Genomic DNA, 24039 nt, shown 5'->3' on the forward strand with positions numbered 1-24039 from the left:
AAAGGGCGGTCGCTGATCGTGCTATACTGCGGCTTCTCATCTGGAAGTGCTCCCTCTGCTCCAGCCCCCTACTCTGCAAGGAATCTGGAGCCCTAGACAACAAACGCTGCCAACAATAAAACGCCAAACGCAAGAAAAGGGTCAGAATAAAATAAATTAACGGGTTTCAAACACCCAGCGTAGTCGAATTGCTATGTCCAGTCATTATTAGAGTATGAAACATTTTTGCCATTTTCCCGCGCAGTGTTTGCTTTACAGCAATTTAGTTCTTAACCTTCAGAAATGTATACGCTATAAAGTTTTATTGCAGTCATATTATTTTATTGCAGCACACTGAATTGAATTTTCTTTTTCCTGTTTTATGACGTCCACTTGCCGTTCCCTTCTTCAAACTGCGAGTTTACATCCTTTCTAGCAGTTTGTTTCCTTTCAGTGTTCCACAGAAAGTTCAGAATTGATCTGTACCGATGACATTTGTTAAATCGTATGACCGAAATATATTAATTTATTATAATGTTTGCTGATAAATCATATGTTAAGAAATTTTGAACCAAACGCATGTCCTACAAAATAAATAAATAAATAAATAAATAAATAAACGGTTAAAATCATTTATCATTTAGCACTGGTGAGAAAAGAAATGTTTAAGCAATCTCTATGAATGCAAAGGTATGTAGGTCTCCATTTCTTTTTTTTCATTCAGCTGTTACACAATCGCCAAATAGTCTCTCTGATTAAATATCTCAATGACACTAGGAGAGACATACTTCTTCACTAATAGGTCGTGTCCAACACAGGATTAAACGTGGTTTAGTTTGATATCGTTACTGAGACGGCTAAACCATATGTTGAATAAAAAGACATATCTGAAAGAAATTTTTCTTTTATCTTCAGTTGTGCATATGACTCAGCTGTTTCTACTTTAAGTGGAAAAAATATGCTCCGACTCACTATAGTGTTAATGCGATACTAAGAACGTTTAAAGGTTTTTGTATACTGCGGAGAGTAAACAGTATTTAAAATCTGAATGCCCTTTAATATGTACTTAAACCAACAGTTACTTCACATTTACACTAAACATATTTCTGGCCTTCATAACCAGATAAAAGTATATCAAGTTTTCCTCTGGTGTATTAAAATTACAGATAACATACTAGTTAACATAACATAACATACTAACATACTAGCGTAGGAATAAGCATTTCACATATTGTATCACTTAAAAAATTACACACAGGAGTAAATTTTCTCTGTTTATTCAGTAGGAACGGTTTATGTCAACACTGAATGGGGAATATTGGTTTCATCCCTTGTAAAAAATATACATCAGTTATATACGTCAATGACAAGAACTCAGACAGTGATCCGTGTAAACTTGTAATATGGGTCCATTTCTGTCTGTCAATTTGTAGGTGGCTGTGACAGCGTTTGAGAAAATCTGTAGGAATTCCACACCTCAAAGCAAGCTGCAGACAGACGCCCACGCGACTACAGAAAGGTCCATTCAGCAACTACTTCTTCACAAGCAAAACAATGTAATGTTAAACAAACGTATACTTTGCAACATAATACTTTTGTGTTAACACAAATTTCAGAGATTTATAGACAACAATATGTAAACAGTGTCTGAAAACAGAAAGAACTTTTGATTATTTAAGTAAGCTATAAGGTCTCGTCTTTTTATACAATGTAAAAACATTCCACTGAAAAGAAACGCAATAACATTTGGAATAAATTATAACTATCATTCTAATACATAAGGGAGAGCTTAGTATTGTACTACCTAATTTTTTAAAAAAAAATCAAGTAAAAGGAAACTAAAAACTTTACAAGGCATGCGCTAAAGCATGTAAACTTTTACAACCACCGCTAGTTTACAACCGAATTGTTTGTTACTGACAAGCTAGCTACATACATATACACACATCCAGCAGAAATAGTTTATAAGTTGTTTCCTCCTTCATTTGATAACTTGGGCAGCAATTAAGTTAAATCGTAGTAACATAGTATCCAATAAATGTTGAATGGTTCCAATATCTTGCTTTTACTTTATGTTCCAAAAGCTTTGTGAACTATAAACTCAGATGATGTTTCTATGTCAATTCCAAACCAAAAGCAGGATGAATTAGGTTGCTATATAATTAAACTTATTAATTGAGACATATTCATGAGTAAAGTTCAAATTTTCTTCCAGGATCAAGAGCTTTCCTTAAAATTAAACAAATCTTAAAAGTCACCCGAAGCATTTTATCTAATATGGAATGCATATACGAATATTTTGTCAGGGCATAATTTCCCTTAAGCAAAGAAAGAAGAATAAATTTCAGATTTGTTATAGTTGTAACCACGCTTATTGCCATTGAATAAAAAAAGCCTACAAAAACTTTACAAAGTAACTTTTTTTTTAATTCAAGCATATAAGTACCTGCACTTATATTTCTGATTATAAAATAAACTGTAAAAGAAATTCAGAACAGAGGACAACGAGTAGGCATATAGCACACTCGTGTATATTACATGATTTTGTTTTATGTCGTTTTATAATTGGTTACTACTGTTCTTGATCTTAAATAGCTTTCTAAAAAGAATAATCAGGTTGTGTTGATATGCATTACCAGAATATTTAAAAAAAACATGTAACTAGTCTGCAAACATCTTTTATCATTGTCCAGAGGTCAGGGGTAAAGGCTGGGCACACACACAGTTGTGTTCCTTGGATTTATTCCTTGGACTGGTCCTTATTCATTTTTTTCATTTTCATCCTTCGGTTTTGGAACCAAATTTTAACTTGCCTCTCCGTCAAGTTCAGCAAGCGCGCTACCTCGTGTCGCCGGTCCCGGGTAAGATACATGTTGAAGAGAAACTCCTTCTCAAGCTCGAGGGTTTGATACTTAGTGTACGGACAACGCTTTTTCCGAGACGAGCGAGCGTGTAACCAGTTGGCTGATGGATCGTCTGCAAATCAAAACACAGTCAGTATTTCAAGTCAAAATAGTTCGCTAGTGACAGGAATGCGAGCAAGTCAACATAACCTAATATAACTTAGGCTTCAAAGTTTGCCACAAAGGTCACACACTGGCAACATTACTAATGTTATCACGCTATATGAACAAAATACAGGAGTAAAAAGACTTCAGACTTTGCACATATTATAACAACCTAGCATGGCACACATACTCTTGATTCTGTAGGCTTTTAAAGAACTTTCCTCATTCCCAATTTTACAAATAGGAATGAGGAATTAATAACCCATACTCTATGGATACTGTTTTACGAATACAGCCATCTACTAATATAATACAGAAGAACCAATCAATAACGTCCACCACTTCCATTCAGTTATACGAAACATTTTATGAATTTACTTCGATTTCTTTTTTTTGATCAATCCTAACACACTTCACAGTCTCTTCTGCTGTTCGTCTCCTATTGTCGTCGTCTGAACTAGCAAACCCCTGACACATAGATTCGGCCTACTGACTGAGTGTCACGAGCAAAGCCGGATAAACTTGGCTATATATATGTTTGCTTTTAATTTGTATTTTTACTAACAATATGGTTTTTCACCTTAAGAACGATGTTTTCTAATGATTGAATCTTATTACCGTGCCGAACAAAATACACAGATTTAAGGGTATATGAGTTCTTTTCATAACTTATTATAAATGTAGAATTTATAATTCCCATGTTCCTTGGTTTTCTGCAGTTTTTTCTGGAACACCGCCCAGAGTAGGACAATGGAGAGTTGCTTTGCACCCCTTTCTGTGTTGATCGAGCCTACTTGACGAATTAAAATAAATGTTAGTTCCAGTAAGTGTACTTACATTAATCGATCAATTAGGCATTATTCGTGGGGGTGGCATCTCTCTTTACAACAGTTTACGTGTTTATGCCGATTTGCTGTTTTGCTAGATGACCAACATTCGTGAAATAACAACCTTAATCGCAAATAACAAGCCCTTTTTCTCCTTCCCTTTTTATGCACAGAAACAGAGTGACGTAATATAAAATTACACAATTTCATCAATAAGGTCACATTTCCTAACCATTGCTCACACTTTATATGTGGTTTACGAACAACACAAAATCAAACCAATGATACGCCCTCTGTGATGAGCAAGGTATTATATAAATGCAAAACTGTGTACGGGGTAGTTGACATACAAGCATACTGTATATCGCACTCTGTTCTCATCATAGGTGGAAAGGCTGAGCCTCTTGGTTGCTTTGTTAGCGTTTTATGACTGCATTAAAAGCTTTACAGACTGTTCACTTCCTCGTTTTATAACTTACTTTGATCCGGTCCCTCTTTGTCTTCACTACCGTCACAAATATCCTTGCTGTCTTCAAATCCAGAGCCGTGGCCGAGATTTATCTCCCGAGCTGAGGAGGATTCCAAAACATACTCGTGCTGTACTCCAATCTTCGGAGGCTCCTCGAGGTGTCCCAGGGGTGGTTCCATCTTGACTTGGCTCTGGCCGTCCAGTGGCTCGGATCTTGGTGCACAGTCGAGCCATGTGCGAAGGTACCTGGTGTCCGCTGAAGGCACGGGCTGCGCTGGGATATAGGGATGGTAGACCGCCGGTAAGCTATTGGGTGTGTGGGGACTGAAAGGACTCCATGATGAACTAAACACAGGAGGCTTGGGCTGAAAGCTACACGAAGGGAATTCATGATGTTCCCCGGGTCCTGCTTGCCTAGTGTTGGAATACTGTACATTGGAGAATCGGGCTGCGCTCGGATCTTCCCCCTCATGACTTATGATGGAATCGACATAGTAGTTGCTTAGAGGTCCAGAAATGGACATTCTCGGACATTATACTATGTGCGGTTCATTGAAGGGAAACCATACACCATAGAACTGGGCTTTCCCCTATCCAAGATGCTCCCTGTATTCGCTCTCCAACAAAGTGGAGTCGAGCTGTTATGCTGTGTGCTAGGAGCAAAATGATTGGTCAGTCTTTTTTCGCGAGCCTGATAAAGAGTCAATGGGGCGTAAATCAATCCTCCAAAGGTCTGCGGGAAGCTTTCCCCCTCTTGCACTATTCATATTTTCCCCACTAAATAAACCGGCTTGTGTATGTAATATGGAATAGGGAGTGTGTCTATATATTCTACGATATGTGCAACCTGTCGGTGGAATATCCATTTAAATTATGGAGGCTTTTGGCACCACAGTTAAAAATGCACGCGAAGCAAACGGACAGTAGTAAGAAACTGAAAAAATAAACGCGTTAATTTTTATAAAATTAAAAATAAATTAAATGTTACCTGCACGTATGAAAAAATGAAGAAACCTCAGAAAAAAATAAATACGCCCACATAAAGACAGTTACGCTCATATACCGTTAGAAAGCGTTTGCTATGTTTTACCGATCTTCTGAAACATTTTACAGTGCTTATATACTCCCTAAAATTAGAATGAATTTGATTGGGGGCATGTAGAAGACAATGAAATATTTTACTAGGGAATTAACAGTTTTTACAATTGTTTTAACAGTATACAACTTAAACCATTTTTAATTTATGAAACTACTACTAAATTTCAGATGGCTTAATACTGCAATAAAATACTACATGAAGTACTTTAAATTTTTTATAGACCTGATATAGTGCCTGTTGGGAATACCGTATACGAGCCCATAGCATTTCACATTCACTCTCTCGAGCAAAACATATCCAGAATGTAGACTTGTTTTGATTAATCAAGAAGCATGGTAGATATTTTAATATAGAGAAAACATAACACCCTAGATGAAATGCCCAACGTCAACGTCAAACATACAAAACATACAAAAATATTAACTGCAGACTGACGTAATTACAACCTGGCCTACTTCCAGACTGGATTACATCAGCAGTGCACGATGAACGCTATATTTGGCCTGATTTGTAGGCCGTAATTTCGTGACGATATATTAAAAAAAAGAAGTTGTTTAACATAATGATTCTTTGAGTTAATACTTTGCTATTTACTGTACGGATTTATAATGTTTATAATGTGGGTTTTACAATATATACAATATATCTCTGATTTATGAAACCATGTATATAAATATTCATGAGCATAGTCATTTTAGGTATATACACTTGTCAAACATCTTAAACTGTATAAGAGCATATGACTTGTGAAATATAAACGGAAATGTAAGGATCTTTTAAAAAATTAAAACCAACGGTAACAGTATAGTATTAACAGCTAACGATAGTTTATAATGCTTATTTTTGATGTCTTCGTGTGCGCATCTCCTATGCCATTCTACTGTTTATTTTAATATCTTGATTTTAATATCTTTTTGCATCTCTTACTTATTCATCTTCATGAAACGTCACCTTATAGGTAACTGGCATATTCTTGTTTTATTGAAACACTAAAGTTAACATTTTCCATTTTCTTATTTTAAAATCTGATCGCTTCAACGATTACTACTAAAAAGATATGTGTGTGATAGGTGTGTGATCGGTTATAATGTTGTTGTGCATAATATGCACAATATATAATATAATTTATTCTGCGTTTGTCCAATACAATCTAACCAGACCTAAGTATACAAACGTTAGAGGAGTTAATTATGATTTGCAGAATAGTTTATAGGATGTAAGTTAAAAACAAAAGTATTGCAGTTTGTTAATTTGGAAATATTAACTACAGTACAGTGGTATTAATTGCTAATAACTATAGCCACTTTTTAGACGGTCAGTGTGTATTGATTATTATTATTATTAGTAGTAGTAGTAGTAGTAGTAGTAGTAGTAGTAGCACGTTTGCTTTATAAATAGTAAATGGGGAGAACCATCAATAACAAGAAGAAGAAAAGGAAGAGGAAGAAGAATTTATTAAAGCATGTTCAAATTATATGTAATATATATATATAAATATAATTAATTTGTAATGTAACGGTTTCTTTTAATATTTTACTTCATGCTAATATACCGCACTGTATGCAACCTCGTTGTCTTTATGAATTAAGCCTTACATGTCATACCCCGTCAATAGTTTTAAAATTTCTAATTTTAACCGATAATAAACAAAGCTACAGGTGTAAATAAATTGAGGAGGCATTTATGAGACTGATGCATATTAGACAGCATATCTAAACTACAGAAAACCTGCCAAAAACATCGTTGGACAACTCATTGTGTAAAATGAACAAAGGTACGTATGTTTTTTACTTACAAATTTACAATAGCTTCAAGAGGAAACATTAATAAAGCTTATTTTTTTGTATACGATCTAATGTTAGCAAAGGAACGGGTTCTAGAAGTGATTTTAGTCTCTCATGTTGCTTGCGCAACAGGTTATCAATAAGACGTGGGCTTTACTATAAAAATTAGCACAATTTTTATCGTCTGGATTAAGGTAATATGAATTCTCTATTCCTTATCCCGGTGCGATGCGTGTCTCCACTGTAGTTATTAAATCTGTTTATGGCGCACCAGCTTGACGTCCTCTACGTTTTGTGTCGAAACTCATGCTAGCAGAAACGGAAAAGAACTGGAATTCCTGCATTGCTGGATTATTATGGAAAAACTACCCATTAATAAGGCAGAGATATAAAGCATAATCATAACAAATAGAAATGTAAGAAGCATTATGTTTTAGGGTAATTGCTGATGGTAAAGTGTAAGTTTATTGTTCTAAGTAGCTGCCCTTTATATAAAGTAATTTAAATTCAAAAGCACATCCGGTCCTTTAACTTCAACAGTCCCGCTTGGTGATAAAAAAGCAGCTCGATTGCCTCGCTTAAAAGGAAGGTCTTGCTTAGCCCACAACATAGGGAACTGTGGGGGCTAAACATGGCGGCTTCCAAAAGCAGAGGTGGTTTCTCACTTGACAGAAGAGAAAACAGATGTATTTTGAGTGCAGATTTCTTTCTTAAGCTGCAAAGCGATAGAAAATGAACCGGGAAAACATACATCAATTGTGTTTATTAAAATGATTAAAATAGCTATTCATGGTTTTGCTTGTATACAAAATAATGTCGCGCACGATCGTTGTGATGTCGAGAATGACATGTAACGAATGTCATTTAAAAAGAGCCCTCTGAATAGTTATGCCAACAAACAACATAGTTTTTTATTTTATTTTTTTGTTTAGCCGTTAATAGTCTGCAAGATAGTCTGTAGGTGTTGTATGACACGAATTAAAGAACGATTCGGCTGTCTGTAATTTGAACAGCGCTGAACTTGAGAAGTGTTTAATAAAGGTTTCAAGAACCATTAAAGAAAGACAATATTTATTATTTGTATACATGCAAACAAGAGTATAGTATGTTTGTTCTTCATGCTATTACGATTTAGATATCATAAAAATTAGTTTGATTATGTCACAGGTTGCTTGTCTCGTCTTTAACTTGTGATTCTCTTCTCCTTTCTGTGATAGGATGTGCAAAATGATGATGATGATGATGATGATTATTATTATTATTATTATTATTATTATTGTAGTAGTAGTAGTAGTAATAATAATAAGAAGAAGAAGAAGAAGAAGAAGAAGAAGAAGAAGAAGAAGAAGAAGAAGGAGAAGAAGAATATCAGTGTTTTTATTGTTATTAAGCTATATAGGTTAAAACACATGCTTCACAATGTTCTAAAATAAGCTCATATTTCAGTTGATATTTCAAGTGCACATGATATTTTTTACATTTTGGTAAATGCTAAAAAATATAATAAATTTAACAAAAAATGTTAAAGGACGGTAAACTCTCAGAATTCAAGACAGTTTGAGATGAATAATAGTCCTGTTTTTGTGATTGAGTGAATTAGATTTCATTTGCTTTTATATCATTCAGTAAAAACGAAGACTGTGATAAATTCGCTGCAGGACTTACCATAAGAAGAAAAATCATGCAATCTTGCCATGTTTTGTCAAATTCGACCCTAACAGCACAACGTTCGCTACTGGTGATGATCTCTAGATGGCAGTCTAGACAAAAACCTTTTTAAAAAAAGAAATTATTTTTCATTTCCAGGATTTTGTGCCGTTTTTAAGAAAAATAATTAAATGTTTAGTTTTATTACTTGTTAATTCAATGTTTAAGTGGAAAAAATACCAGAGGAACATGTAAAAGAAGATTCTTGAAAGAATTGTCACAAACTCATTTTGTCAGTAATAGATACGTTTATTAAAATTCTATTACCAATTACATTAACAATCAAAGCAAACAAAGGAAGCAAAAAAGTCTAGCCCAACTATAGCTTTTCAGTTCTTGTCCCAGAAGGCCATGCAGTGTCTTAAAACCGATTGAATATATATATATACACGGATAACCTGTAGTTCTTATAGATAATTTCGTATGTACACACAATGAATAAACATAAAAACAGTACAAATACAATAAAATGATGAAATGTGTAAATAAATAAGGTCGATGAATAGTAATATAGGCCTATACTAAAGACGTTTGCTTCTAAATTTTTTTCAATCATTTCTAAAATAAATGAATTTGCTAATAATTAAAATCTAAACTTGGGTATAATTAGTTGATATCCGGAGTAACAATGATTCCTACTTCTAGGACACTATTCCTACTTCTCTGTAAACATATATTATTTTCTTCTCAGAGCAGTCTTGTGTCCTTAAACAGTTACACACCTGGCCCACCAGACTCCAAGTTTGAGTTTTTGATGTGCTAAGCATTGCACTAAATAAAAAAGAAGAAGAAGAAGAAATAATAACGCTTAATATCTGACACAGTATTATTCACCCACCTGTCCTCTCTTATATATTCAAAATTCTTGTGAAAGTCTGAAAAGATAAAAACAAGAAAAATCTGTATATGCACTGTGGCTGTTCGTGTGAATCATGGTGTTAATGGCAGCATGCTCCCTCCGTTTCCACTTTCGCTCTATTGGTTTGGGAATGCTGTGTAGCCGTTTGTTCAAAGGTGTGTCTGACTTCGAGAAAGTCTGCACGCGTTGAAAATATGGGAGTAAATTTGGGAAAGTACCTGTGAGATGGTTTGGCGGAGCTTCACAGATAAACAGAAATATCCCGTTAGGCTACACAAGCCTTTCATAAAGCCCTTCTTGAGCTCCAAGGCTGGTACCAGAAGTGGAGTCTGGAGTCTAGGGTAAAATTGGAGGTGTCTTGCTTTCAACTTCCAGTGAAGTCAAACATGCTAATCATGAACACCAGGCAGGAAAGAAGCTCTTCCCACGCTCAGATCCACTATGGAATTTGTGAGGCGAAAGAGACAAAACTTTCTTACCAGTGACAGATAATGTGATTTTCCTTTCCGGAGTGCTAGCAACTCTGACACGACCAATAATTCATCACTTGGAACACCGTTATACAAGGCCCAACGGTCCTTGACTCTTTGGCAACAAAAGAGGTGAAGAAGTGGGGCAAAAGCCGATCTTGAGAGCATGGCATGGCTGTGACATATTTTTGAAAAGCCAAAAAGGCTGCCTCTGTTTTTTTTTGGTTTTTTTTGTTTTTTTTTTCAGGAAGCCGGGGGCTCACACGCTTCGCCATGCAAAGGCCAATAGCACGTTCGGTTCACGGGGAAACCCCTCCCATTGAACAAGTACTTGATCTAAGACTTTCACTAAAGTAAACACACAAATCATAATGTTGTAGGAAATAGCATGCTTTTTTACAGAGGTTGTTTAAATTAAAATAACACGCATACGCATTTTGTGATCTTCATAACAATGTGCGTGATAATACATTGAACACAGTTCAGGTCGAAGGTCCATTTTTGGCTCCTCTGAAAACGCTGTAATAAACACTGCGCTCATTTATGCTGATCACTGTTCGCTAAAAAATCAAACGTATCAAAAAACGTACCACTTAGGCCATTTTACTTCTGTTAATCAAGCTAGACAATGACAAAAACCCAGATAAGCTCGGGTCTAAAACGTTATTACAATTTTTTTTAGAAAAAAAAAACGTTTAATTTCAGCATATTTTAATGAAACGTGCTTGATTGTACCATAACGTCTACAGTAAATTGGCTAGTATTGTGAATAGCGCATCTAAAATTGTGACGTGCTATGTCCGGCATTTGATGCATTTCTATACATCAACGAGCCGCACACTCATGTAGCCAGTTGTTCTGTATTCGTAAATTAAACTGACTCATACTGAACTTCTTCATTTGGAGCTTGCGTGCAGTTCAACTTCAAAACGCCAGAGGCCGCAAATTTCGACTGAAAATCTTGACTGATTTAATTGCCTAAGTTGGCAAATTATTATTATTATTATTATTATTATTATTATTATTATTATTATTATTGTTGTTGTTGGTGGTGGTGGTGGTAGTGGTGGTGTTGGTTTTGTTACACGACTGGCACATCTGGCAAAGAACCTCACCTGATCCCTCAACACCAGCTCCTTCATTAAGAAAGCCCAGCAGCATCTCTACTTCCTACAAAGGCTGAGGAAAGCCCATCTCCCTCCACCCATTCTGACCGTGTTCTACAATGAGACCATCAAGAGCGTCCTAGCAGCTGCATCACTGCCTGGTTTGGGATTTGCACCATCTCAGATCACAAGACCCTGCAGCACATACAGTAGTGAGGACTGCTGAGAAGATCATTGGAGTCTCTCTCCCCTCTGTCATGGACATTTACATCACATGCTGCATACCCAAAGTCAACAGCATTGTGGATGACCACACACACCCCTCACATTCACTTTTCACTCTCCTGCCATCTGGAAAAAGGTCCCAAAGCAATTGGGCCCTCACAATCGGACTGTGCAACACATTCTTCCCTCAAGCCATCAGGCTCCTTAACACCCAGAATTGAACTGTAACACACACTCAAACACTCAATCAATATACATCCATGTCTGTAGCACCACCCATATTAAAACTGTGTACATGCTGTTTATACATCCTGTCTTTGCACATGGACTCAAATGTTGTTGTTGTCCACCAAAGTTCAATACTGCCACCAACTGGTGCTATTATATAAGTGTATATATGTTTACAAGACCTCTCTTTGTTCACGATCATATTTTTGCACAATGTACTGTATAATATACAGAATGTACACTGGTCGGCGCTATTTTGTGTACCTGTCCTGTAGTGTTTGTATTGTCTGTCCCTTGTCGTGCGCTGTTTGCACTAGGTTGCAAAAGATGCATCTTATGTGACTAAGATAACCTATTTTAAATCCTTAGCTCTGTGCTGTTTTATGTTGATCTGTGTTTATGTTTTTATGTAGCACCATGGTCTGGGAGAAACGTTGTTTCATTTACTATGTACTACGTCAGCTATATGTGGTTGAAATAATAATAAAAAAGCTTCTTGTCTCTTGCCTTGACTACCTGAAGAGTGTTTCTTTTCAGGAGGCACAGTATGGTGAAAATATATCTACACATAAGCAAGCCAGAGGCCTTTGTGAGAGCACAAGAATTGAGAAAACTAACACCCCTGCCTAATGGACAGAAACTTTTTTTTTTTTACACTTTCTCTGTTTATTGAGCTAGATATTGGTACATTAAGTTTAGTATGTTGTGTTCCCTTTTGTACCTTTAAGAACAATTTCTATGCAAGAATTGCTTTTGATATGAACATTATTGCTTATCACCGTAACTGGTCAACAGAGGACGCCATCTCCACAGCGCTTCATTCTGCTCTGACTCACCTGGACATTCCCAACACTTACGTCAGGATGCTGTTCATTGACTTTAGTTCAGCATTTTACACAGTCAGCCCGTCCAAGCTAATCTTGAAGTTTAAACAACTTGCAATTAGTACTACCCTCTGCAATTAGACTCTGGACTTTCTCACACACTTACCACAGACTGGACAGACTGGACAACCTAACATCCTCCAGTCTCATCCTCAACACTGGAATTCCCCAAGGATGTGTATTGTCCCCTCTCCTATACTCCCTCTTCACCCATGACTGCATACCTGTACATGCCTGTACATACCACGGTGATCGGCTTGATCAGAGGTAACAATAAAACGGCTTACAGGGAGGAGATCTAGTGCCTTGTGGCTTGGTGTGGGGACAACATCCTGGAACTCACACCAGAAAAACAAAGAAAGTCATCATGGACTTCAGACGTGCTGGGAATCACACTCTTGCTCCCATTCACATCAATGGAGCTGCTGTTGAGTGTGTACTCAGCTTTAAGTTCCTCAGGGTCCACATCTCAGAGGACCTCACCTGGTCCATGAACGCCTCCTTCCTGTTTAAAAAGGCACAAAAGTGCCTTTATTTTCTGAAGAGACCCAAAAGGCCCACCTCTGCTCCAAGATTCTTGTGAACATTTACCGCTGTACCATTGAGAGCATTATCACCAACTGCATCTCATTCTGGTATGGCAATTGCACAGCTACAGACCGTACCACCCAACGTACCACTGGCACTCAGCTACCCACCATCAATTTACAATAAATGCTGCCTGCAGAGGGCGAAAGGCATTATCAAAGACGCCTCTCACCCAAATCATAGACTATTTACCCTTCTCCCATCCAGAAGGTGCTTCCAGTGTCCACACAAACAGACTGAGAAATAGCTTCCTCCCTGTGGCTGTTTCCTTACTGAACAGCTGATCACACTGATACACTGTAATATCTGTATACATTTACTTTACCTCACTGTTATCCACCTGGCATCTTTGCACTATAGAAATTTGAAAACTGGTTTTGCACCAAATACTGATTTCTTAATGTTATTTAGCCAAAGCATCAACACAATTTGTTTACAAATTATTTGCATTTTGTTTTATTTGAGTTATTAAAGCTCTGCAAATACTGCAAGATCTTGGGTTATTTTGATGTGTTCTCATTTCCTTTAAATATTCACTCTAAATAACAATAGTTTGAATTTAGGAGAAATATTGTCAGCAGTTCACAAAAAATGAAACAGAACTGTTCATCTTACCAGTACATGCACCTAAAAGAAAAAAACATAAGAAACTGATTATTTTGCAGTGGTCTCTTATTTTTTTCCAGATCTGTATATACACTATATTGCCAAAAGTATTCGCTCACCTGCCTTGACTCGCGTATGAACTTAAGTGACAACCCATTCCTAATCCATAGGGTTCAATATGACGTCGGTCCACCCTTTGCAGCTATAACAGCTTCAACTCTTCTGGGAAGACTGTCCACAAGGTTTAGGAGTGTGTTTATGGGAATTTTTGACCATTCTTCCAGAAGCGCATTTGTGAGGTCACACACTGACGTTGGACGAGAAGGCCTGGCTCTCAGTCTCCGCTCTAATTCATCCCAAAGGTGTTCTATCGGGTTGAGGTCAGGACTCTGTGCAGGCCAGTCAAGTTCATCCACACCAGACTCTGTCATCCATGTCTTTATGGACCTTGCTTTGTGCACTGGTGCACAGTCATGTTGGAAGAGGAAGGGGCCAGCTCCAGACTGTTCCCACAAAGTTGGGAGCATGGAATTGTCCAAAATGTCTTGGTATGCTGAAGCATTCAGAGTTCCTTTCACTGGAACTAAGGGGCCAAGCCCAGCTCCTGAAAAACAACTGCACACCATAATCCCCCCTCCACCAAACTTTACACTTGGCACAATGCAGTCAGACAAGTACCGTTCTCCTGGCAACCGCCAAACCCAGACTCGTCCATCATTGCCAGATGGAGAAGCGCAATTGGTCACTCCAGAGAACGCGTCTCCACTGCTCTAGAGTCCAGTGGCGGCGTGCTTTACACCACTGCATCCAACGCTTTGCATTGCACTTGGTGATGTATGGCTTGGATGCAGCTGCTCGGCCATGGAAACCCATTCCATGAAGCTCTCTGCGCACTGTTCTTGAGCTAATCTGAAGGCCACATGAAGCGATTGACTCTGCAGAAAGTTGGTGACCTCTTCGCACTATGCGCCTCAGCATCCGCTGACCCCACTCCGTCAGTTTACGTGGCCTACCACTTCGTGGCTGAGTTGCTGTCGTTCCCAAACACTTCCACGTTCTTATAATACAGCTGACCGTTGACTGTGGAATATTTAGGAGCGAGGAAATTTCACGACTGGATTTGTTGCACAGGTGGCATCCTATCACAGTTCCATGCTGGAATTCACTGAGCTCCTGAGAGCGACCCGGTCTTTCACAAATGTTTGTAAAAACAGTCTGCATGCCTAGGTGATTGATTTTATACACCTGTGGCCATGGAAGTGATTGGAACACCTGATTCTGATTATTTGGATGGGTGAGCGAATACTTTTGGCAATATAGTGTATATATGGGTATACAGATGGGTATGTGTATATTGTACATTATATATATATATATATATATATATATATATATATATATATATATATATATATATATATATGTGTGTGTGTGTGTGTGTGTGTGTGTGTGTGTATGTATATATAATATACACATACCCATCTGTATATCTTGTTTAGCATTTAATTCTTAACATATCTTCATTACTATACATTGATTGTATATACATATATAGATTTTTTTTATACTTATTTATAATTCCTACTACACCTGTACATAAGACATCCATTCTCCTGTACATATCACCCCCATAGTTGTTTATTTTATTGTAATTTATTGTACATATGCCTCTTATGCACTTCTGGGTGGTTTCTAACTGCATTTTATTGGCTCTGTACCTGTACTCTGCACACTGACAATAAAGTTTAACCTAATCTAATTTGTTTTTGTTTATAAAGGTACAATCTATCTGTCTCCTGTTTTTTTATTTATTATTTTCTCTGCATGCCCTGCCATTAACAATACAATCTGATATAATAAATTAGAGAAAAAAATAATTGCATTATTACATTACCTTCACAAGAATTCTGTTCTTGGCTGACAAAAATTGAACCCAAGGTGGTCTGTTGTTGTAGTCCATTCACCTCAAATTTGTAAATCTTTAGCCTAAATCCATGTACACATTTACTCTCAGCTTTAAGACTGCATAGAGAATTGATTTGTTCCATGACAAAGTATTTCTACACAAGATGTAAACAATGCAGACAAGCATCACATAGCACTTACAACTCACTCTAACATGTCCTTCAGTGACAGCCCTAGTCTTAGTTCTACTCTGTATAAGCACTTAAATTGCTTGGCATAAATTAATAAATGAAGATATGGAAAATAAATAAAATAATGACTTACTGACAGACTATGTGCTACATTCATTATTAATTGTAATTAATATTTATTTAATCTGGTTCTATATCTCTTCTTAAATTCTTTCCCAGTTCAAAATTAATTTTGTAATTTTTAAAAAGGCAGACTAAGGGTGTATTTATGCTTCTGTATGTGCGGTGGTAAGGATCAAAACTTTCATTTAAAAAGCAGTATGCTATAAAAAAAAATAAAAATAATAAAATACAATCCAAGGAAACAGTTTGCTTGTGTTCAACCTAAGGGTCCTTTTAATCTTGTAAAATGTTAATGATCATGATAATGATAAAGAAAAGTGAAATGATCAAAATAATGATGATGGTGATGTGTTCTAAGTGTATGTATGCATAATATTTAGTTCCTCGAGATAAGGTATGAATAGACAGCAAGCCCTTTGAATTGTGTTATACTTTGTATTTGTCAGAAGATGGCGGTGTTGTTCAAGATACACAAGCAACATGAACGCGCGAAAGGAAAGCTCTGATATCTTTGCTGTTTCAGCACAGCTACTAACGCCAATATTTATAATACTGTGAACCAGTCTAATTTGTTGCTTATTCTTACCCTTATTCTAATAATTATTATCACTGTTGTCATCATCATCATCATCATCAATTTACATTGCTAACAAACTGTGTTGCTAATTTTGTCAGACGTTGAAAAAAATGGTAAAAGTTCTTTTTCTTTTTCTTTGCTTTTCAATGTTCGTTGTGTCTTCCTGTGCCGTATCGTGCCATATGAAGTCAAACTATTCGAGCTTTGCGACTCCCAGGCACTGGGAATTATAATAATACAATTACAATAAAATGAACAGTAAAATAAAATTTTAGTTTTAGATTTTACATGTTTTATGCGAAATGCACAGCCAACTTTATCACTGGACATGGGTGAATTATTTTATTATTGTATATTTCAGTGACACTTTACAGCCAACCAACAGACAATTAAGTCAAATAATACGCACAATGTCCTGGGTGACTATCAGAGCGAGAACAATTCAATAAAGTGACTTCCTGTAAAACCCCCAGCCAGTGCCGTCACTGATAGGCTAACCGTGTTCAAATCAGAAGATAATTCTAAAATTTGACCTGTTTTATCTGTGAAGGTCGAAAACACAAGAATCACGTCTCTGACATATCTGACAGACATTTATAGTTTTACAACAGTTTTGAGGAAGGACTGAGCAACATTTTTTAATCAAATACTAATTTTTTAAATAAAGCACCAGGGTAAATAATAGGTTTTAGTAACCCATTGTTAAAAGAAAACAGAGCTTCTAAATGTCAATGTTCAGTGTGACCATCATATGTAGTCTTTAAGATTAAAATTCTTTATGACTACATTGTTCAGATAATATTAAAAACATGAAGTGTTTTGATTTCTTTTTTTAAATCCTACATGTCAGTGTTTTGCCTGCCATCAAGGAATTCTGCAGTTACTATATCAGGTCAAATGGTACTAAAACAATGCCATTGGCACATTGCTGCACACCAGTTTGAGACATCTGGAGAGGAGATTTTCTTACATGAATGTTGTTTATTAGTTACAGTTAAGCATTAAACATTACCATCCATGTCACCAAATTGCAGGATCATGGTCTAAGTTAACAACTTAATACCAGACATCTTGACAGGCAGGTCACAGGCAGCCAGAGTAGTAGCACAGGGTGCAAACTCAACCCCCTGCTCTAACGCTTTGTTCAACAATGGTGTTGCATAGCACAGATAGCAGCTCTAATACCATATTCACCTTTCAGATGAAACTATTAGTGTGCATCTTATATCATACACAGACAAAACGATCAAAATAGAGAAGGTAAGAGCACTGACTGCATGGTACAAAAATGTGCCTAAATCATCAGCAAAAAATAGATGACAGGACTACAGAAAGACACAATTAGAAGGTCAAGTAACCATTGAAAGAACAAAGAGAGCATCTCCAATTTTTAAATGGCTTGTTTTTTCCAGTGAAAATTTCTCTTCTTCCTGCACAAAGCTGAGGTTCTGCATGACTCCAGAGATACTCATTAACTTTTATCAATGCACCATGGAGAGCATCCTGAGTGGTTGCATCATCATCTGGTGTCCAGGTTGTTGATGCAATTTCATCATATGCAAGAAACATCTACCTTTACAACACGTCCATATCAAATAGTGAAAAAATGTATAGAAAATCATGCATCCAGAACTCTCCATGTTTCACTTGCTGCTATCTGGGACAAAATGTTGAATAAATGATTTTTATTGAATGAATTGAAGGCGGTTTGATGTCACATGACGTAATTCTTTATTATTAATATTATTATTATTAGTAGTAGTAGTAGTAGTAGTAGTAAGTGGTGGTGGTGGCGGTGGTGATGTTGGAAAAAAACATGATCCACATTTGTGGCAGCCGTTTGATTAAATCTATCGGTTAAGTCAGTTCTAAGACAATATGTTTAAAATGCTCTTAGCCATAATTGACTTAATGTACCCGGTTATATTAATGAATAATCAATATAAAGAGATGTTTGTAGATAGTTCCCTATTTTATAATCTTCCTTATTACAGCATTGGTTGAGAAACAAAACTGAACACGTGATTCGAAGAGTTAACGATTACGCCATTGGCATGATCTGTCTTAACGTATTAATACAAATGTAAAACAGCACACATAAATATGCTAAATAACTTCTTAGGTTTAATATATAAAACACTAAATAGTTCTAATATGAATTGCATTTAATAATTTGTTCTGTCTGTTTCACAATGGTTTCACGCTCACCAAGAAGTAAAAGCTACAGAATACAATGATGGACATATTTGATACTTTAAGGAAACCTCGAAGGTCTCATAAGTGCATTTTCGGTAACGCTATAAACTCTACCGTGGCCCAAACTCATAACTGTAAAGGAACCACATTCTTGCGTCAGTAAGGTCAACTCTGGCTGTGGACAGACTTTTCTCCACGCGTCGTTGGGGGCCTTCCATGTAAAACCTTTTCTTCTCTACCTACGTATGTTGCTTGATCTCTCTGGCCACTTCTGCCCAGACAGGAGCCAGACTACTTATTGTTTACAAGATGTCTCAAGTTCAACTGCAAAGTCCGTAACAAAAGCCAGTCTCACAGGCAGACGAGGCTAAAGTAAAGGATAATACATAGAGGGGGTTTGGGTGAGACTGAAGCGTTACATGGGGGAGGGAAGTTGGACATGAACTTGAGAGCGCTGTCCTCAGCATTCCTGATACTACAAATGGAAAGGTTTGGAGTGCCAGCGAAGTGGCCTACTCCCTAAAAATCAATCCCAGTTTGTTTGTTTTATTGTTGTTGTTTTTTATTGTTGTTGTTTAATTATTCATGGGTCTACTATGATGGGCATGGGCGTCGCTAGGCCATTTTTAGGGGGGCTTTAACATTTCTAATCAGCCCTCCTAAAATTCTGCGATTCTCCATAAACTGTACACAAATTGGTCCCCTTTAAAGTTCATATGAAAATGGCGGCAGACTTCGGCTCTTCCCCGTCTTTCAGCGCGTTCTTCAATCCGCAGACCGCGGCAAGGATCAGAGGATGTGTGTGTGTGTGTACGCACATGTGCAATACAGTAGAATGCTGCAGTAAGTTTACCATCCTACCCTGTTAGTCAAACGTTCATTTTATTTTTTTATTTATTTTTTATTTTTCACTATTATACCCTCATTGGGGTCAAAGCCCCCCTTAAATGAAAATCCTAGAATCGCCCCTAATGATGGGTAATTGTTTTTTCTATCCTAGAACCTGGCAAAGTATCCAGGATAGTGAATAAAAGTGTTTCACTTTCACGAACAAAAATCTCCACATGATAACTAGCATAGGCAATATACACCCTACGAACAGATAAACTCTTTTCTGTGTCGTTTTTAGAAAACAGTATCTGTAGACCTACTATAGACAGTACAGTGGCCAAATAACTTAAACTTTGTTAACCTGTGCTTACGTAAACTGTGTATATATATTTTTTTTACATAACATCTAACTGCACCGACAATTTTTGAGCTATAAAATAATTCAACTCGTCTGAGGAACTACAAGTAAAATATGCTTAACCCAGAACGGTTCATTAAATATTGTATTAAATTTTATTTAATACCAGAAATGCAGTACAGTGTATCTAACGTTTTTGTCAGTTGTGAGAATTAGTGTCGACATTTGCAATTTATATACTTTTTGTGCTCTTGATTTTAGTGACTATTTTAGTCGAATGCAAACCATGTTTCTGTTTAATTGTTATGTGCTAGTAGAAACTTTGGTTCAGTAAAGCAGTGAAAGTTTTCTTTTATTGCAAGTCAGTATCCCAAGTGCACTATTAGTTGTGGTGGCTCAGGTCCTGAGTCACAGATCAGAAGGTTGTGTGTTCAATCCTACCACCGCCAAGCTGTTATCGTTATGTTTTTGGGCAAGACAGTCAACGTTCTGTTAAGTTGTGCGTCAATTGGCAATTCGTTCTCCCTCTTTTTAATTATTAGTTAAATGAGCAAATGTGTTGGATTTCGTTTTAACTTATGCTAGTCTTTTACTGTAAATATGTTTTACAGCGAGTTACTGTAAATTTATCTCTGCTGCCGGTAAATTTTTATAATAACTGTGTTACAGATTGCTTGCTTTTTAGCCCCTTTTTGCAGTAAGCATCAATTTTACCCATTTGATAGTACGTAAGTGTACTCTAGTTTGGGGTTCAATGTTAGCTAGCATCAGATGGTACAGCTTTGTTGCACCACCAAGTCAATTAACCAGCTAATGAAGATATGGGATAATTATAACACGAATAACAAAATAAAAACAAAAGCCTGGTCATCAAAAGGTACAAAGATTAGCAGCAGATAAGCAGAAAAATCTACTTTAGCTATTACATGCTTTTTCGTGTCCAGGCTTAGGTGTCTACTCATTCTTTAAGGACAAAAAAACGTTAAATTTCAAAGTTTAATATAAACTGAGAGTATCCAGCTCTGAAAAAGGGGGATGTTTGCAACAGCACCCTCTCGTTCACTCATCTGCTGCCCGCTATATGCTCTGCTCACAAGCTCTGATAATAATATTCGAATATTTTTGAATGTTTAGTAAAAAAAAAAACAGCTCTATCTGATTCTGTTGCATAGAACTGAATAAAGATAATATTTTGATAATCACAATTAATATATCTTCTGTGCGATTTTTTTCTACTACTTTCAAAAAAGTGTGGTTATTTTATTGGCCTGTGTTTTTTAAAATCGGTATCATTAAAGTTAAATTAAAAAAGTCTGACATTTCTGTAACTAATTAATAACATATTAAAAAAATATTACAAAGCATTTTTGGTTTCGGATTTCTTCCAAGTGCATCCAGAATTTTCGGTTTTGGCCCTGAATTATCATTTCGGTGCATCCCTATTATTCATATTTTTTATTTTTTTATTCTTGTATTAAGGAATTTTATTTTTGTTCAAACTAGTTTTTCTATTTGTCTCACATCTGCCTTGCCAATAAGACTGTCATATGTTTAATGGTTGCAGTCAGTTTAAATGGCATTTGTTTTATAATTATGTGTTTACTAAACTGCAAGAAAAACAAAATAAATTTCAAGGTTTTGATGCACTCGGATTTTTTTTCTTCAAGTCCTAACTGTCTCTCGCAGTCAAACACAAAAAAAATCTAACACGACTAAACAGCAAACTGGATATAATATAAACATATACTGAATCAGAATTTGTTGAAAAATCATGACTCGTGATTAAAAACCGGAAAATCGTGAATCGATTTCTAATCGAATCGTGAACCCAAGAATCGATATAAATCGAATCGTGAGGTCCCTAAAGATTCCCAACCCTAGTGCTTTACAATGTTTTTTATACATTACTTGGGCTTAACAATAACACAGAATAGTACTACGCGCACAATATCGGACTTGGATCAGTCCTGTCTGACCGATAAACGATCCAAATATCACGCGATAGTAATAGTTCAACTTTTGCCACTGCGCTCTGTGAAATGCGCTGAAACCAGCGGCCAGGGCAGCGCATTCATGAGGCGATGACGCGTCATTCCCGCATTCGCGCTCGCGCCCGCCATCACCTCATGTTTGCGGTTGACTGCTGTGGTGGAAAGTTTGTATTACAACTGAAATGAAAAAATCACACAGACACAAGGGTAAAGGTGAAAGCAAAAAAGATAATAGAGGAATGTTATTTTCCCCGCAGCCAAAATTTATCTCTGCTGCCGGTAAATTTTTATAATAACTGTGTTACAGATTGCTTGCTTTTTAGCCCCTTTTTGCAGTAAGCATCAATTTTACCCATTTGATAGTACGTAAGTGTACTCTAGTTTGGGGTTCAATGTTAGCTAGCATCAGATGGTACAGCTTTGTTGCACCACCAAGTCAATTAACCAGCTAATGAAGATATGGGATAATTATAACACGAATAACAAAATAAAAACAAAAGCCTGGTCATCAAAAGGTACAAAGATTAGCAGCAGATAAGCAGAAAAATCTACTTTAGCTATTACATGCTTTTTCGTGTCCAGGCTTAGGTGTCTACTCATTCTTTAAGGACAGAAATGACACCTGATTCATGCCTTCCTCTCTACGCGCACACACACACACAAACACACACACACACACACACACTATCCCTACCTCTGCTGAATTATTTTATCCCCCACTCGCAACATTTTGCATTAGTCTTTTTGAGTTATGACATCTTCATTTGAAATTATATTGAACCAAAAAACTACATTGCCTTGTGAGAATTAGCTTTTCCTCTTCAGGCAAAGATTATTTTAATTACCCCTAACTTATTAACTGTTAGTCTAAAGGCAAGTTTTTAAGTGGATAACTCATAAAAATTATGTTGCTCCAACTGGCTTTACCATATTATTTTAAAGCAATTTTATATGTTGTCTCGTGAATTACTTCAATAATGTATACAACTCTTTAAATAGCAACCATTTTAAAAATTAAGTTGCTCCAATTAGATTTTTTTTAGGTTTCTTTTTCTTTTTGTAGGGTTTTCTTGTTTTTGTTTATAGTAGCTTTTAAGAAAGACATTAGTTCAACCACTATTTTTGTGCAATTAACTTTTTTTTTTTTTTTGAGCTGCAGTTGAGTATTTGAACAAATTATATTCAAATCTTGCAAAAACAAAATGCAAATAAAAAACAAATTCAAATTTCAACTGCTCCTCAAATTATAAATAAAGAACTTGGCCATACTCCCTTGAGAAATTAAGTATTAAACATAATAAATTATGCCATCACAGCAAAGTTAGGTAGAAGTTTATTGGTAGGCCTGACAATTGCATTAAATATTTAAAACCTTTGTAAACATTAATTATGTGTATAGGAAAGTGCAATACATCAGATTTTGAACACACCCAAATACATCTTATAGAAGTGTGACCACCTCAAATCTCCATAGATATAACAGCCAAAAGCCAAGTAGCATGTCATGGAACTTTCCAAGCTGTATATGAGTAAGCCCACATCAGTCATTTTCAAAACACAAAAAAATACATTCTCTTTGAGCTAAAATATGTATTTTTCTTTAAACATCTTTGTTTTGTCAACTTCAAGATTTGTTGAACATAAAGCATAACAAAACTAACCTGACATAAAAACATTCTCAATTTCTTTTTGTCTTCCATTGACTTCCAAATACAAAACAATGTCAAAAAGTGACATTGTGACACTCATCAATCTCACAACTGTGCTTCCTCAAACAGGATTGTAAAATGTCTTTGATGGTGGGACCTGATGCTGAATGGGAGATGAAGTGTACCTTTTCAATAACTTCATCAATACACCTGTTTGATACGTTAATTATGCTCTCCAGTTTTAGAAACAACAATGCTAATCTTTTTTCATTGAGGTTTGATAGATCTCTCACATCGTCATCATCATCAGTAATAGGAAATTCAACATGTTGAACACCCATATCACTGGAGTCATCTAGATTTGAAGAAAATGCATACC

At 36.3% G+C, this 24039-nt stretch overlaps 1 protein-coding gene across 1 annotated transcript; it reads right to left on the reverse strand.

Annotated features, from left to right (window-relative positions):
* Positions 1-1231: 1231 nt before the first annotated feature.
* hoxb9a (homeobox B9a) lies at positions 1232-6132 on the reverse strand. The gene is made up of 2 exons (XM_058376038.1): positions 4294-6132; positions 1232-2955 (listed from the first exon to the last, which is right to left on the reverse strand). The coding sequence occupies exons 1-2, from the start codon at positions 4805-4807 to the stop codon at positions 2720-2722; spliced, it is 750 nt and encodes a 249-aa protein (XP_058232021.1). The 5' UTR covers positions 4808-6132; the 3' UTR covers positions 1232-2719.
* Between the last annotated feature and the right edge of the window lie 17907 nt (positions 6133-24039).

Source organism: Hemibagrus wyckioides, linkage group LG02 (genome assembly GCF_019097595.1).
Source record: "Hemibagrus wyckioides isolate EC202008001 linkage group LG02, SWU_Hwy_1.0, whole genome shotgun sequence".
Classification (NCBI taxonomy): Eukaryota; Metazoa; Chordata; class Actinopteri; order Siluriformes; family Bagridae; genus Hemibagrus; species Hemibagrus wyckioides.

Excerpts from the sequence above, each read along its gene's own strand:
- hoxb9a (XM_058376038.1), bottom strand. The coding sequence starts at position 4,807 with ATGTCCATTTCTGGACCTCTAAGCAACTACTATGTCGATTCCATCATA. Across the intron at positions 2,956-4,293 it reads CAAAGAGGGACCGGATCAAA|ACGATCCATCAGCCAACTGG; the intron begins GTAAGTTATAAA and ends TTTGATTTGCAG.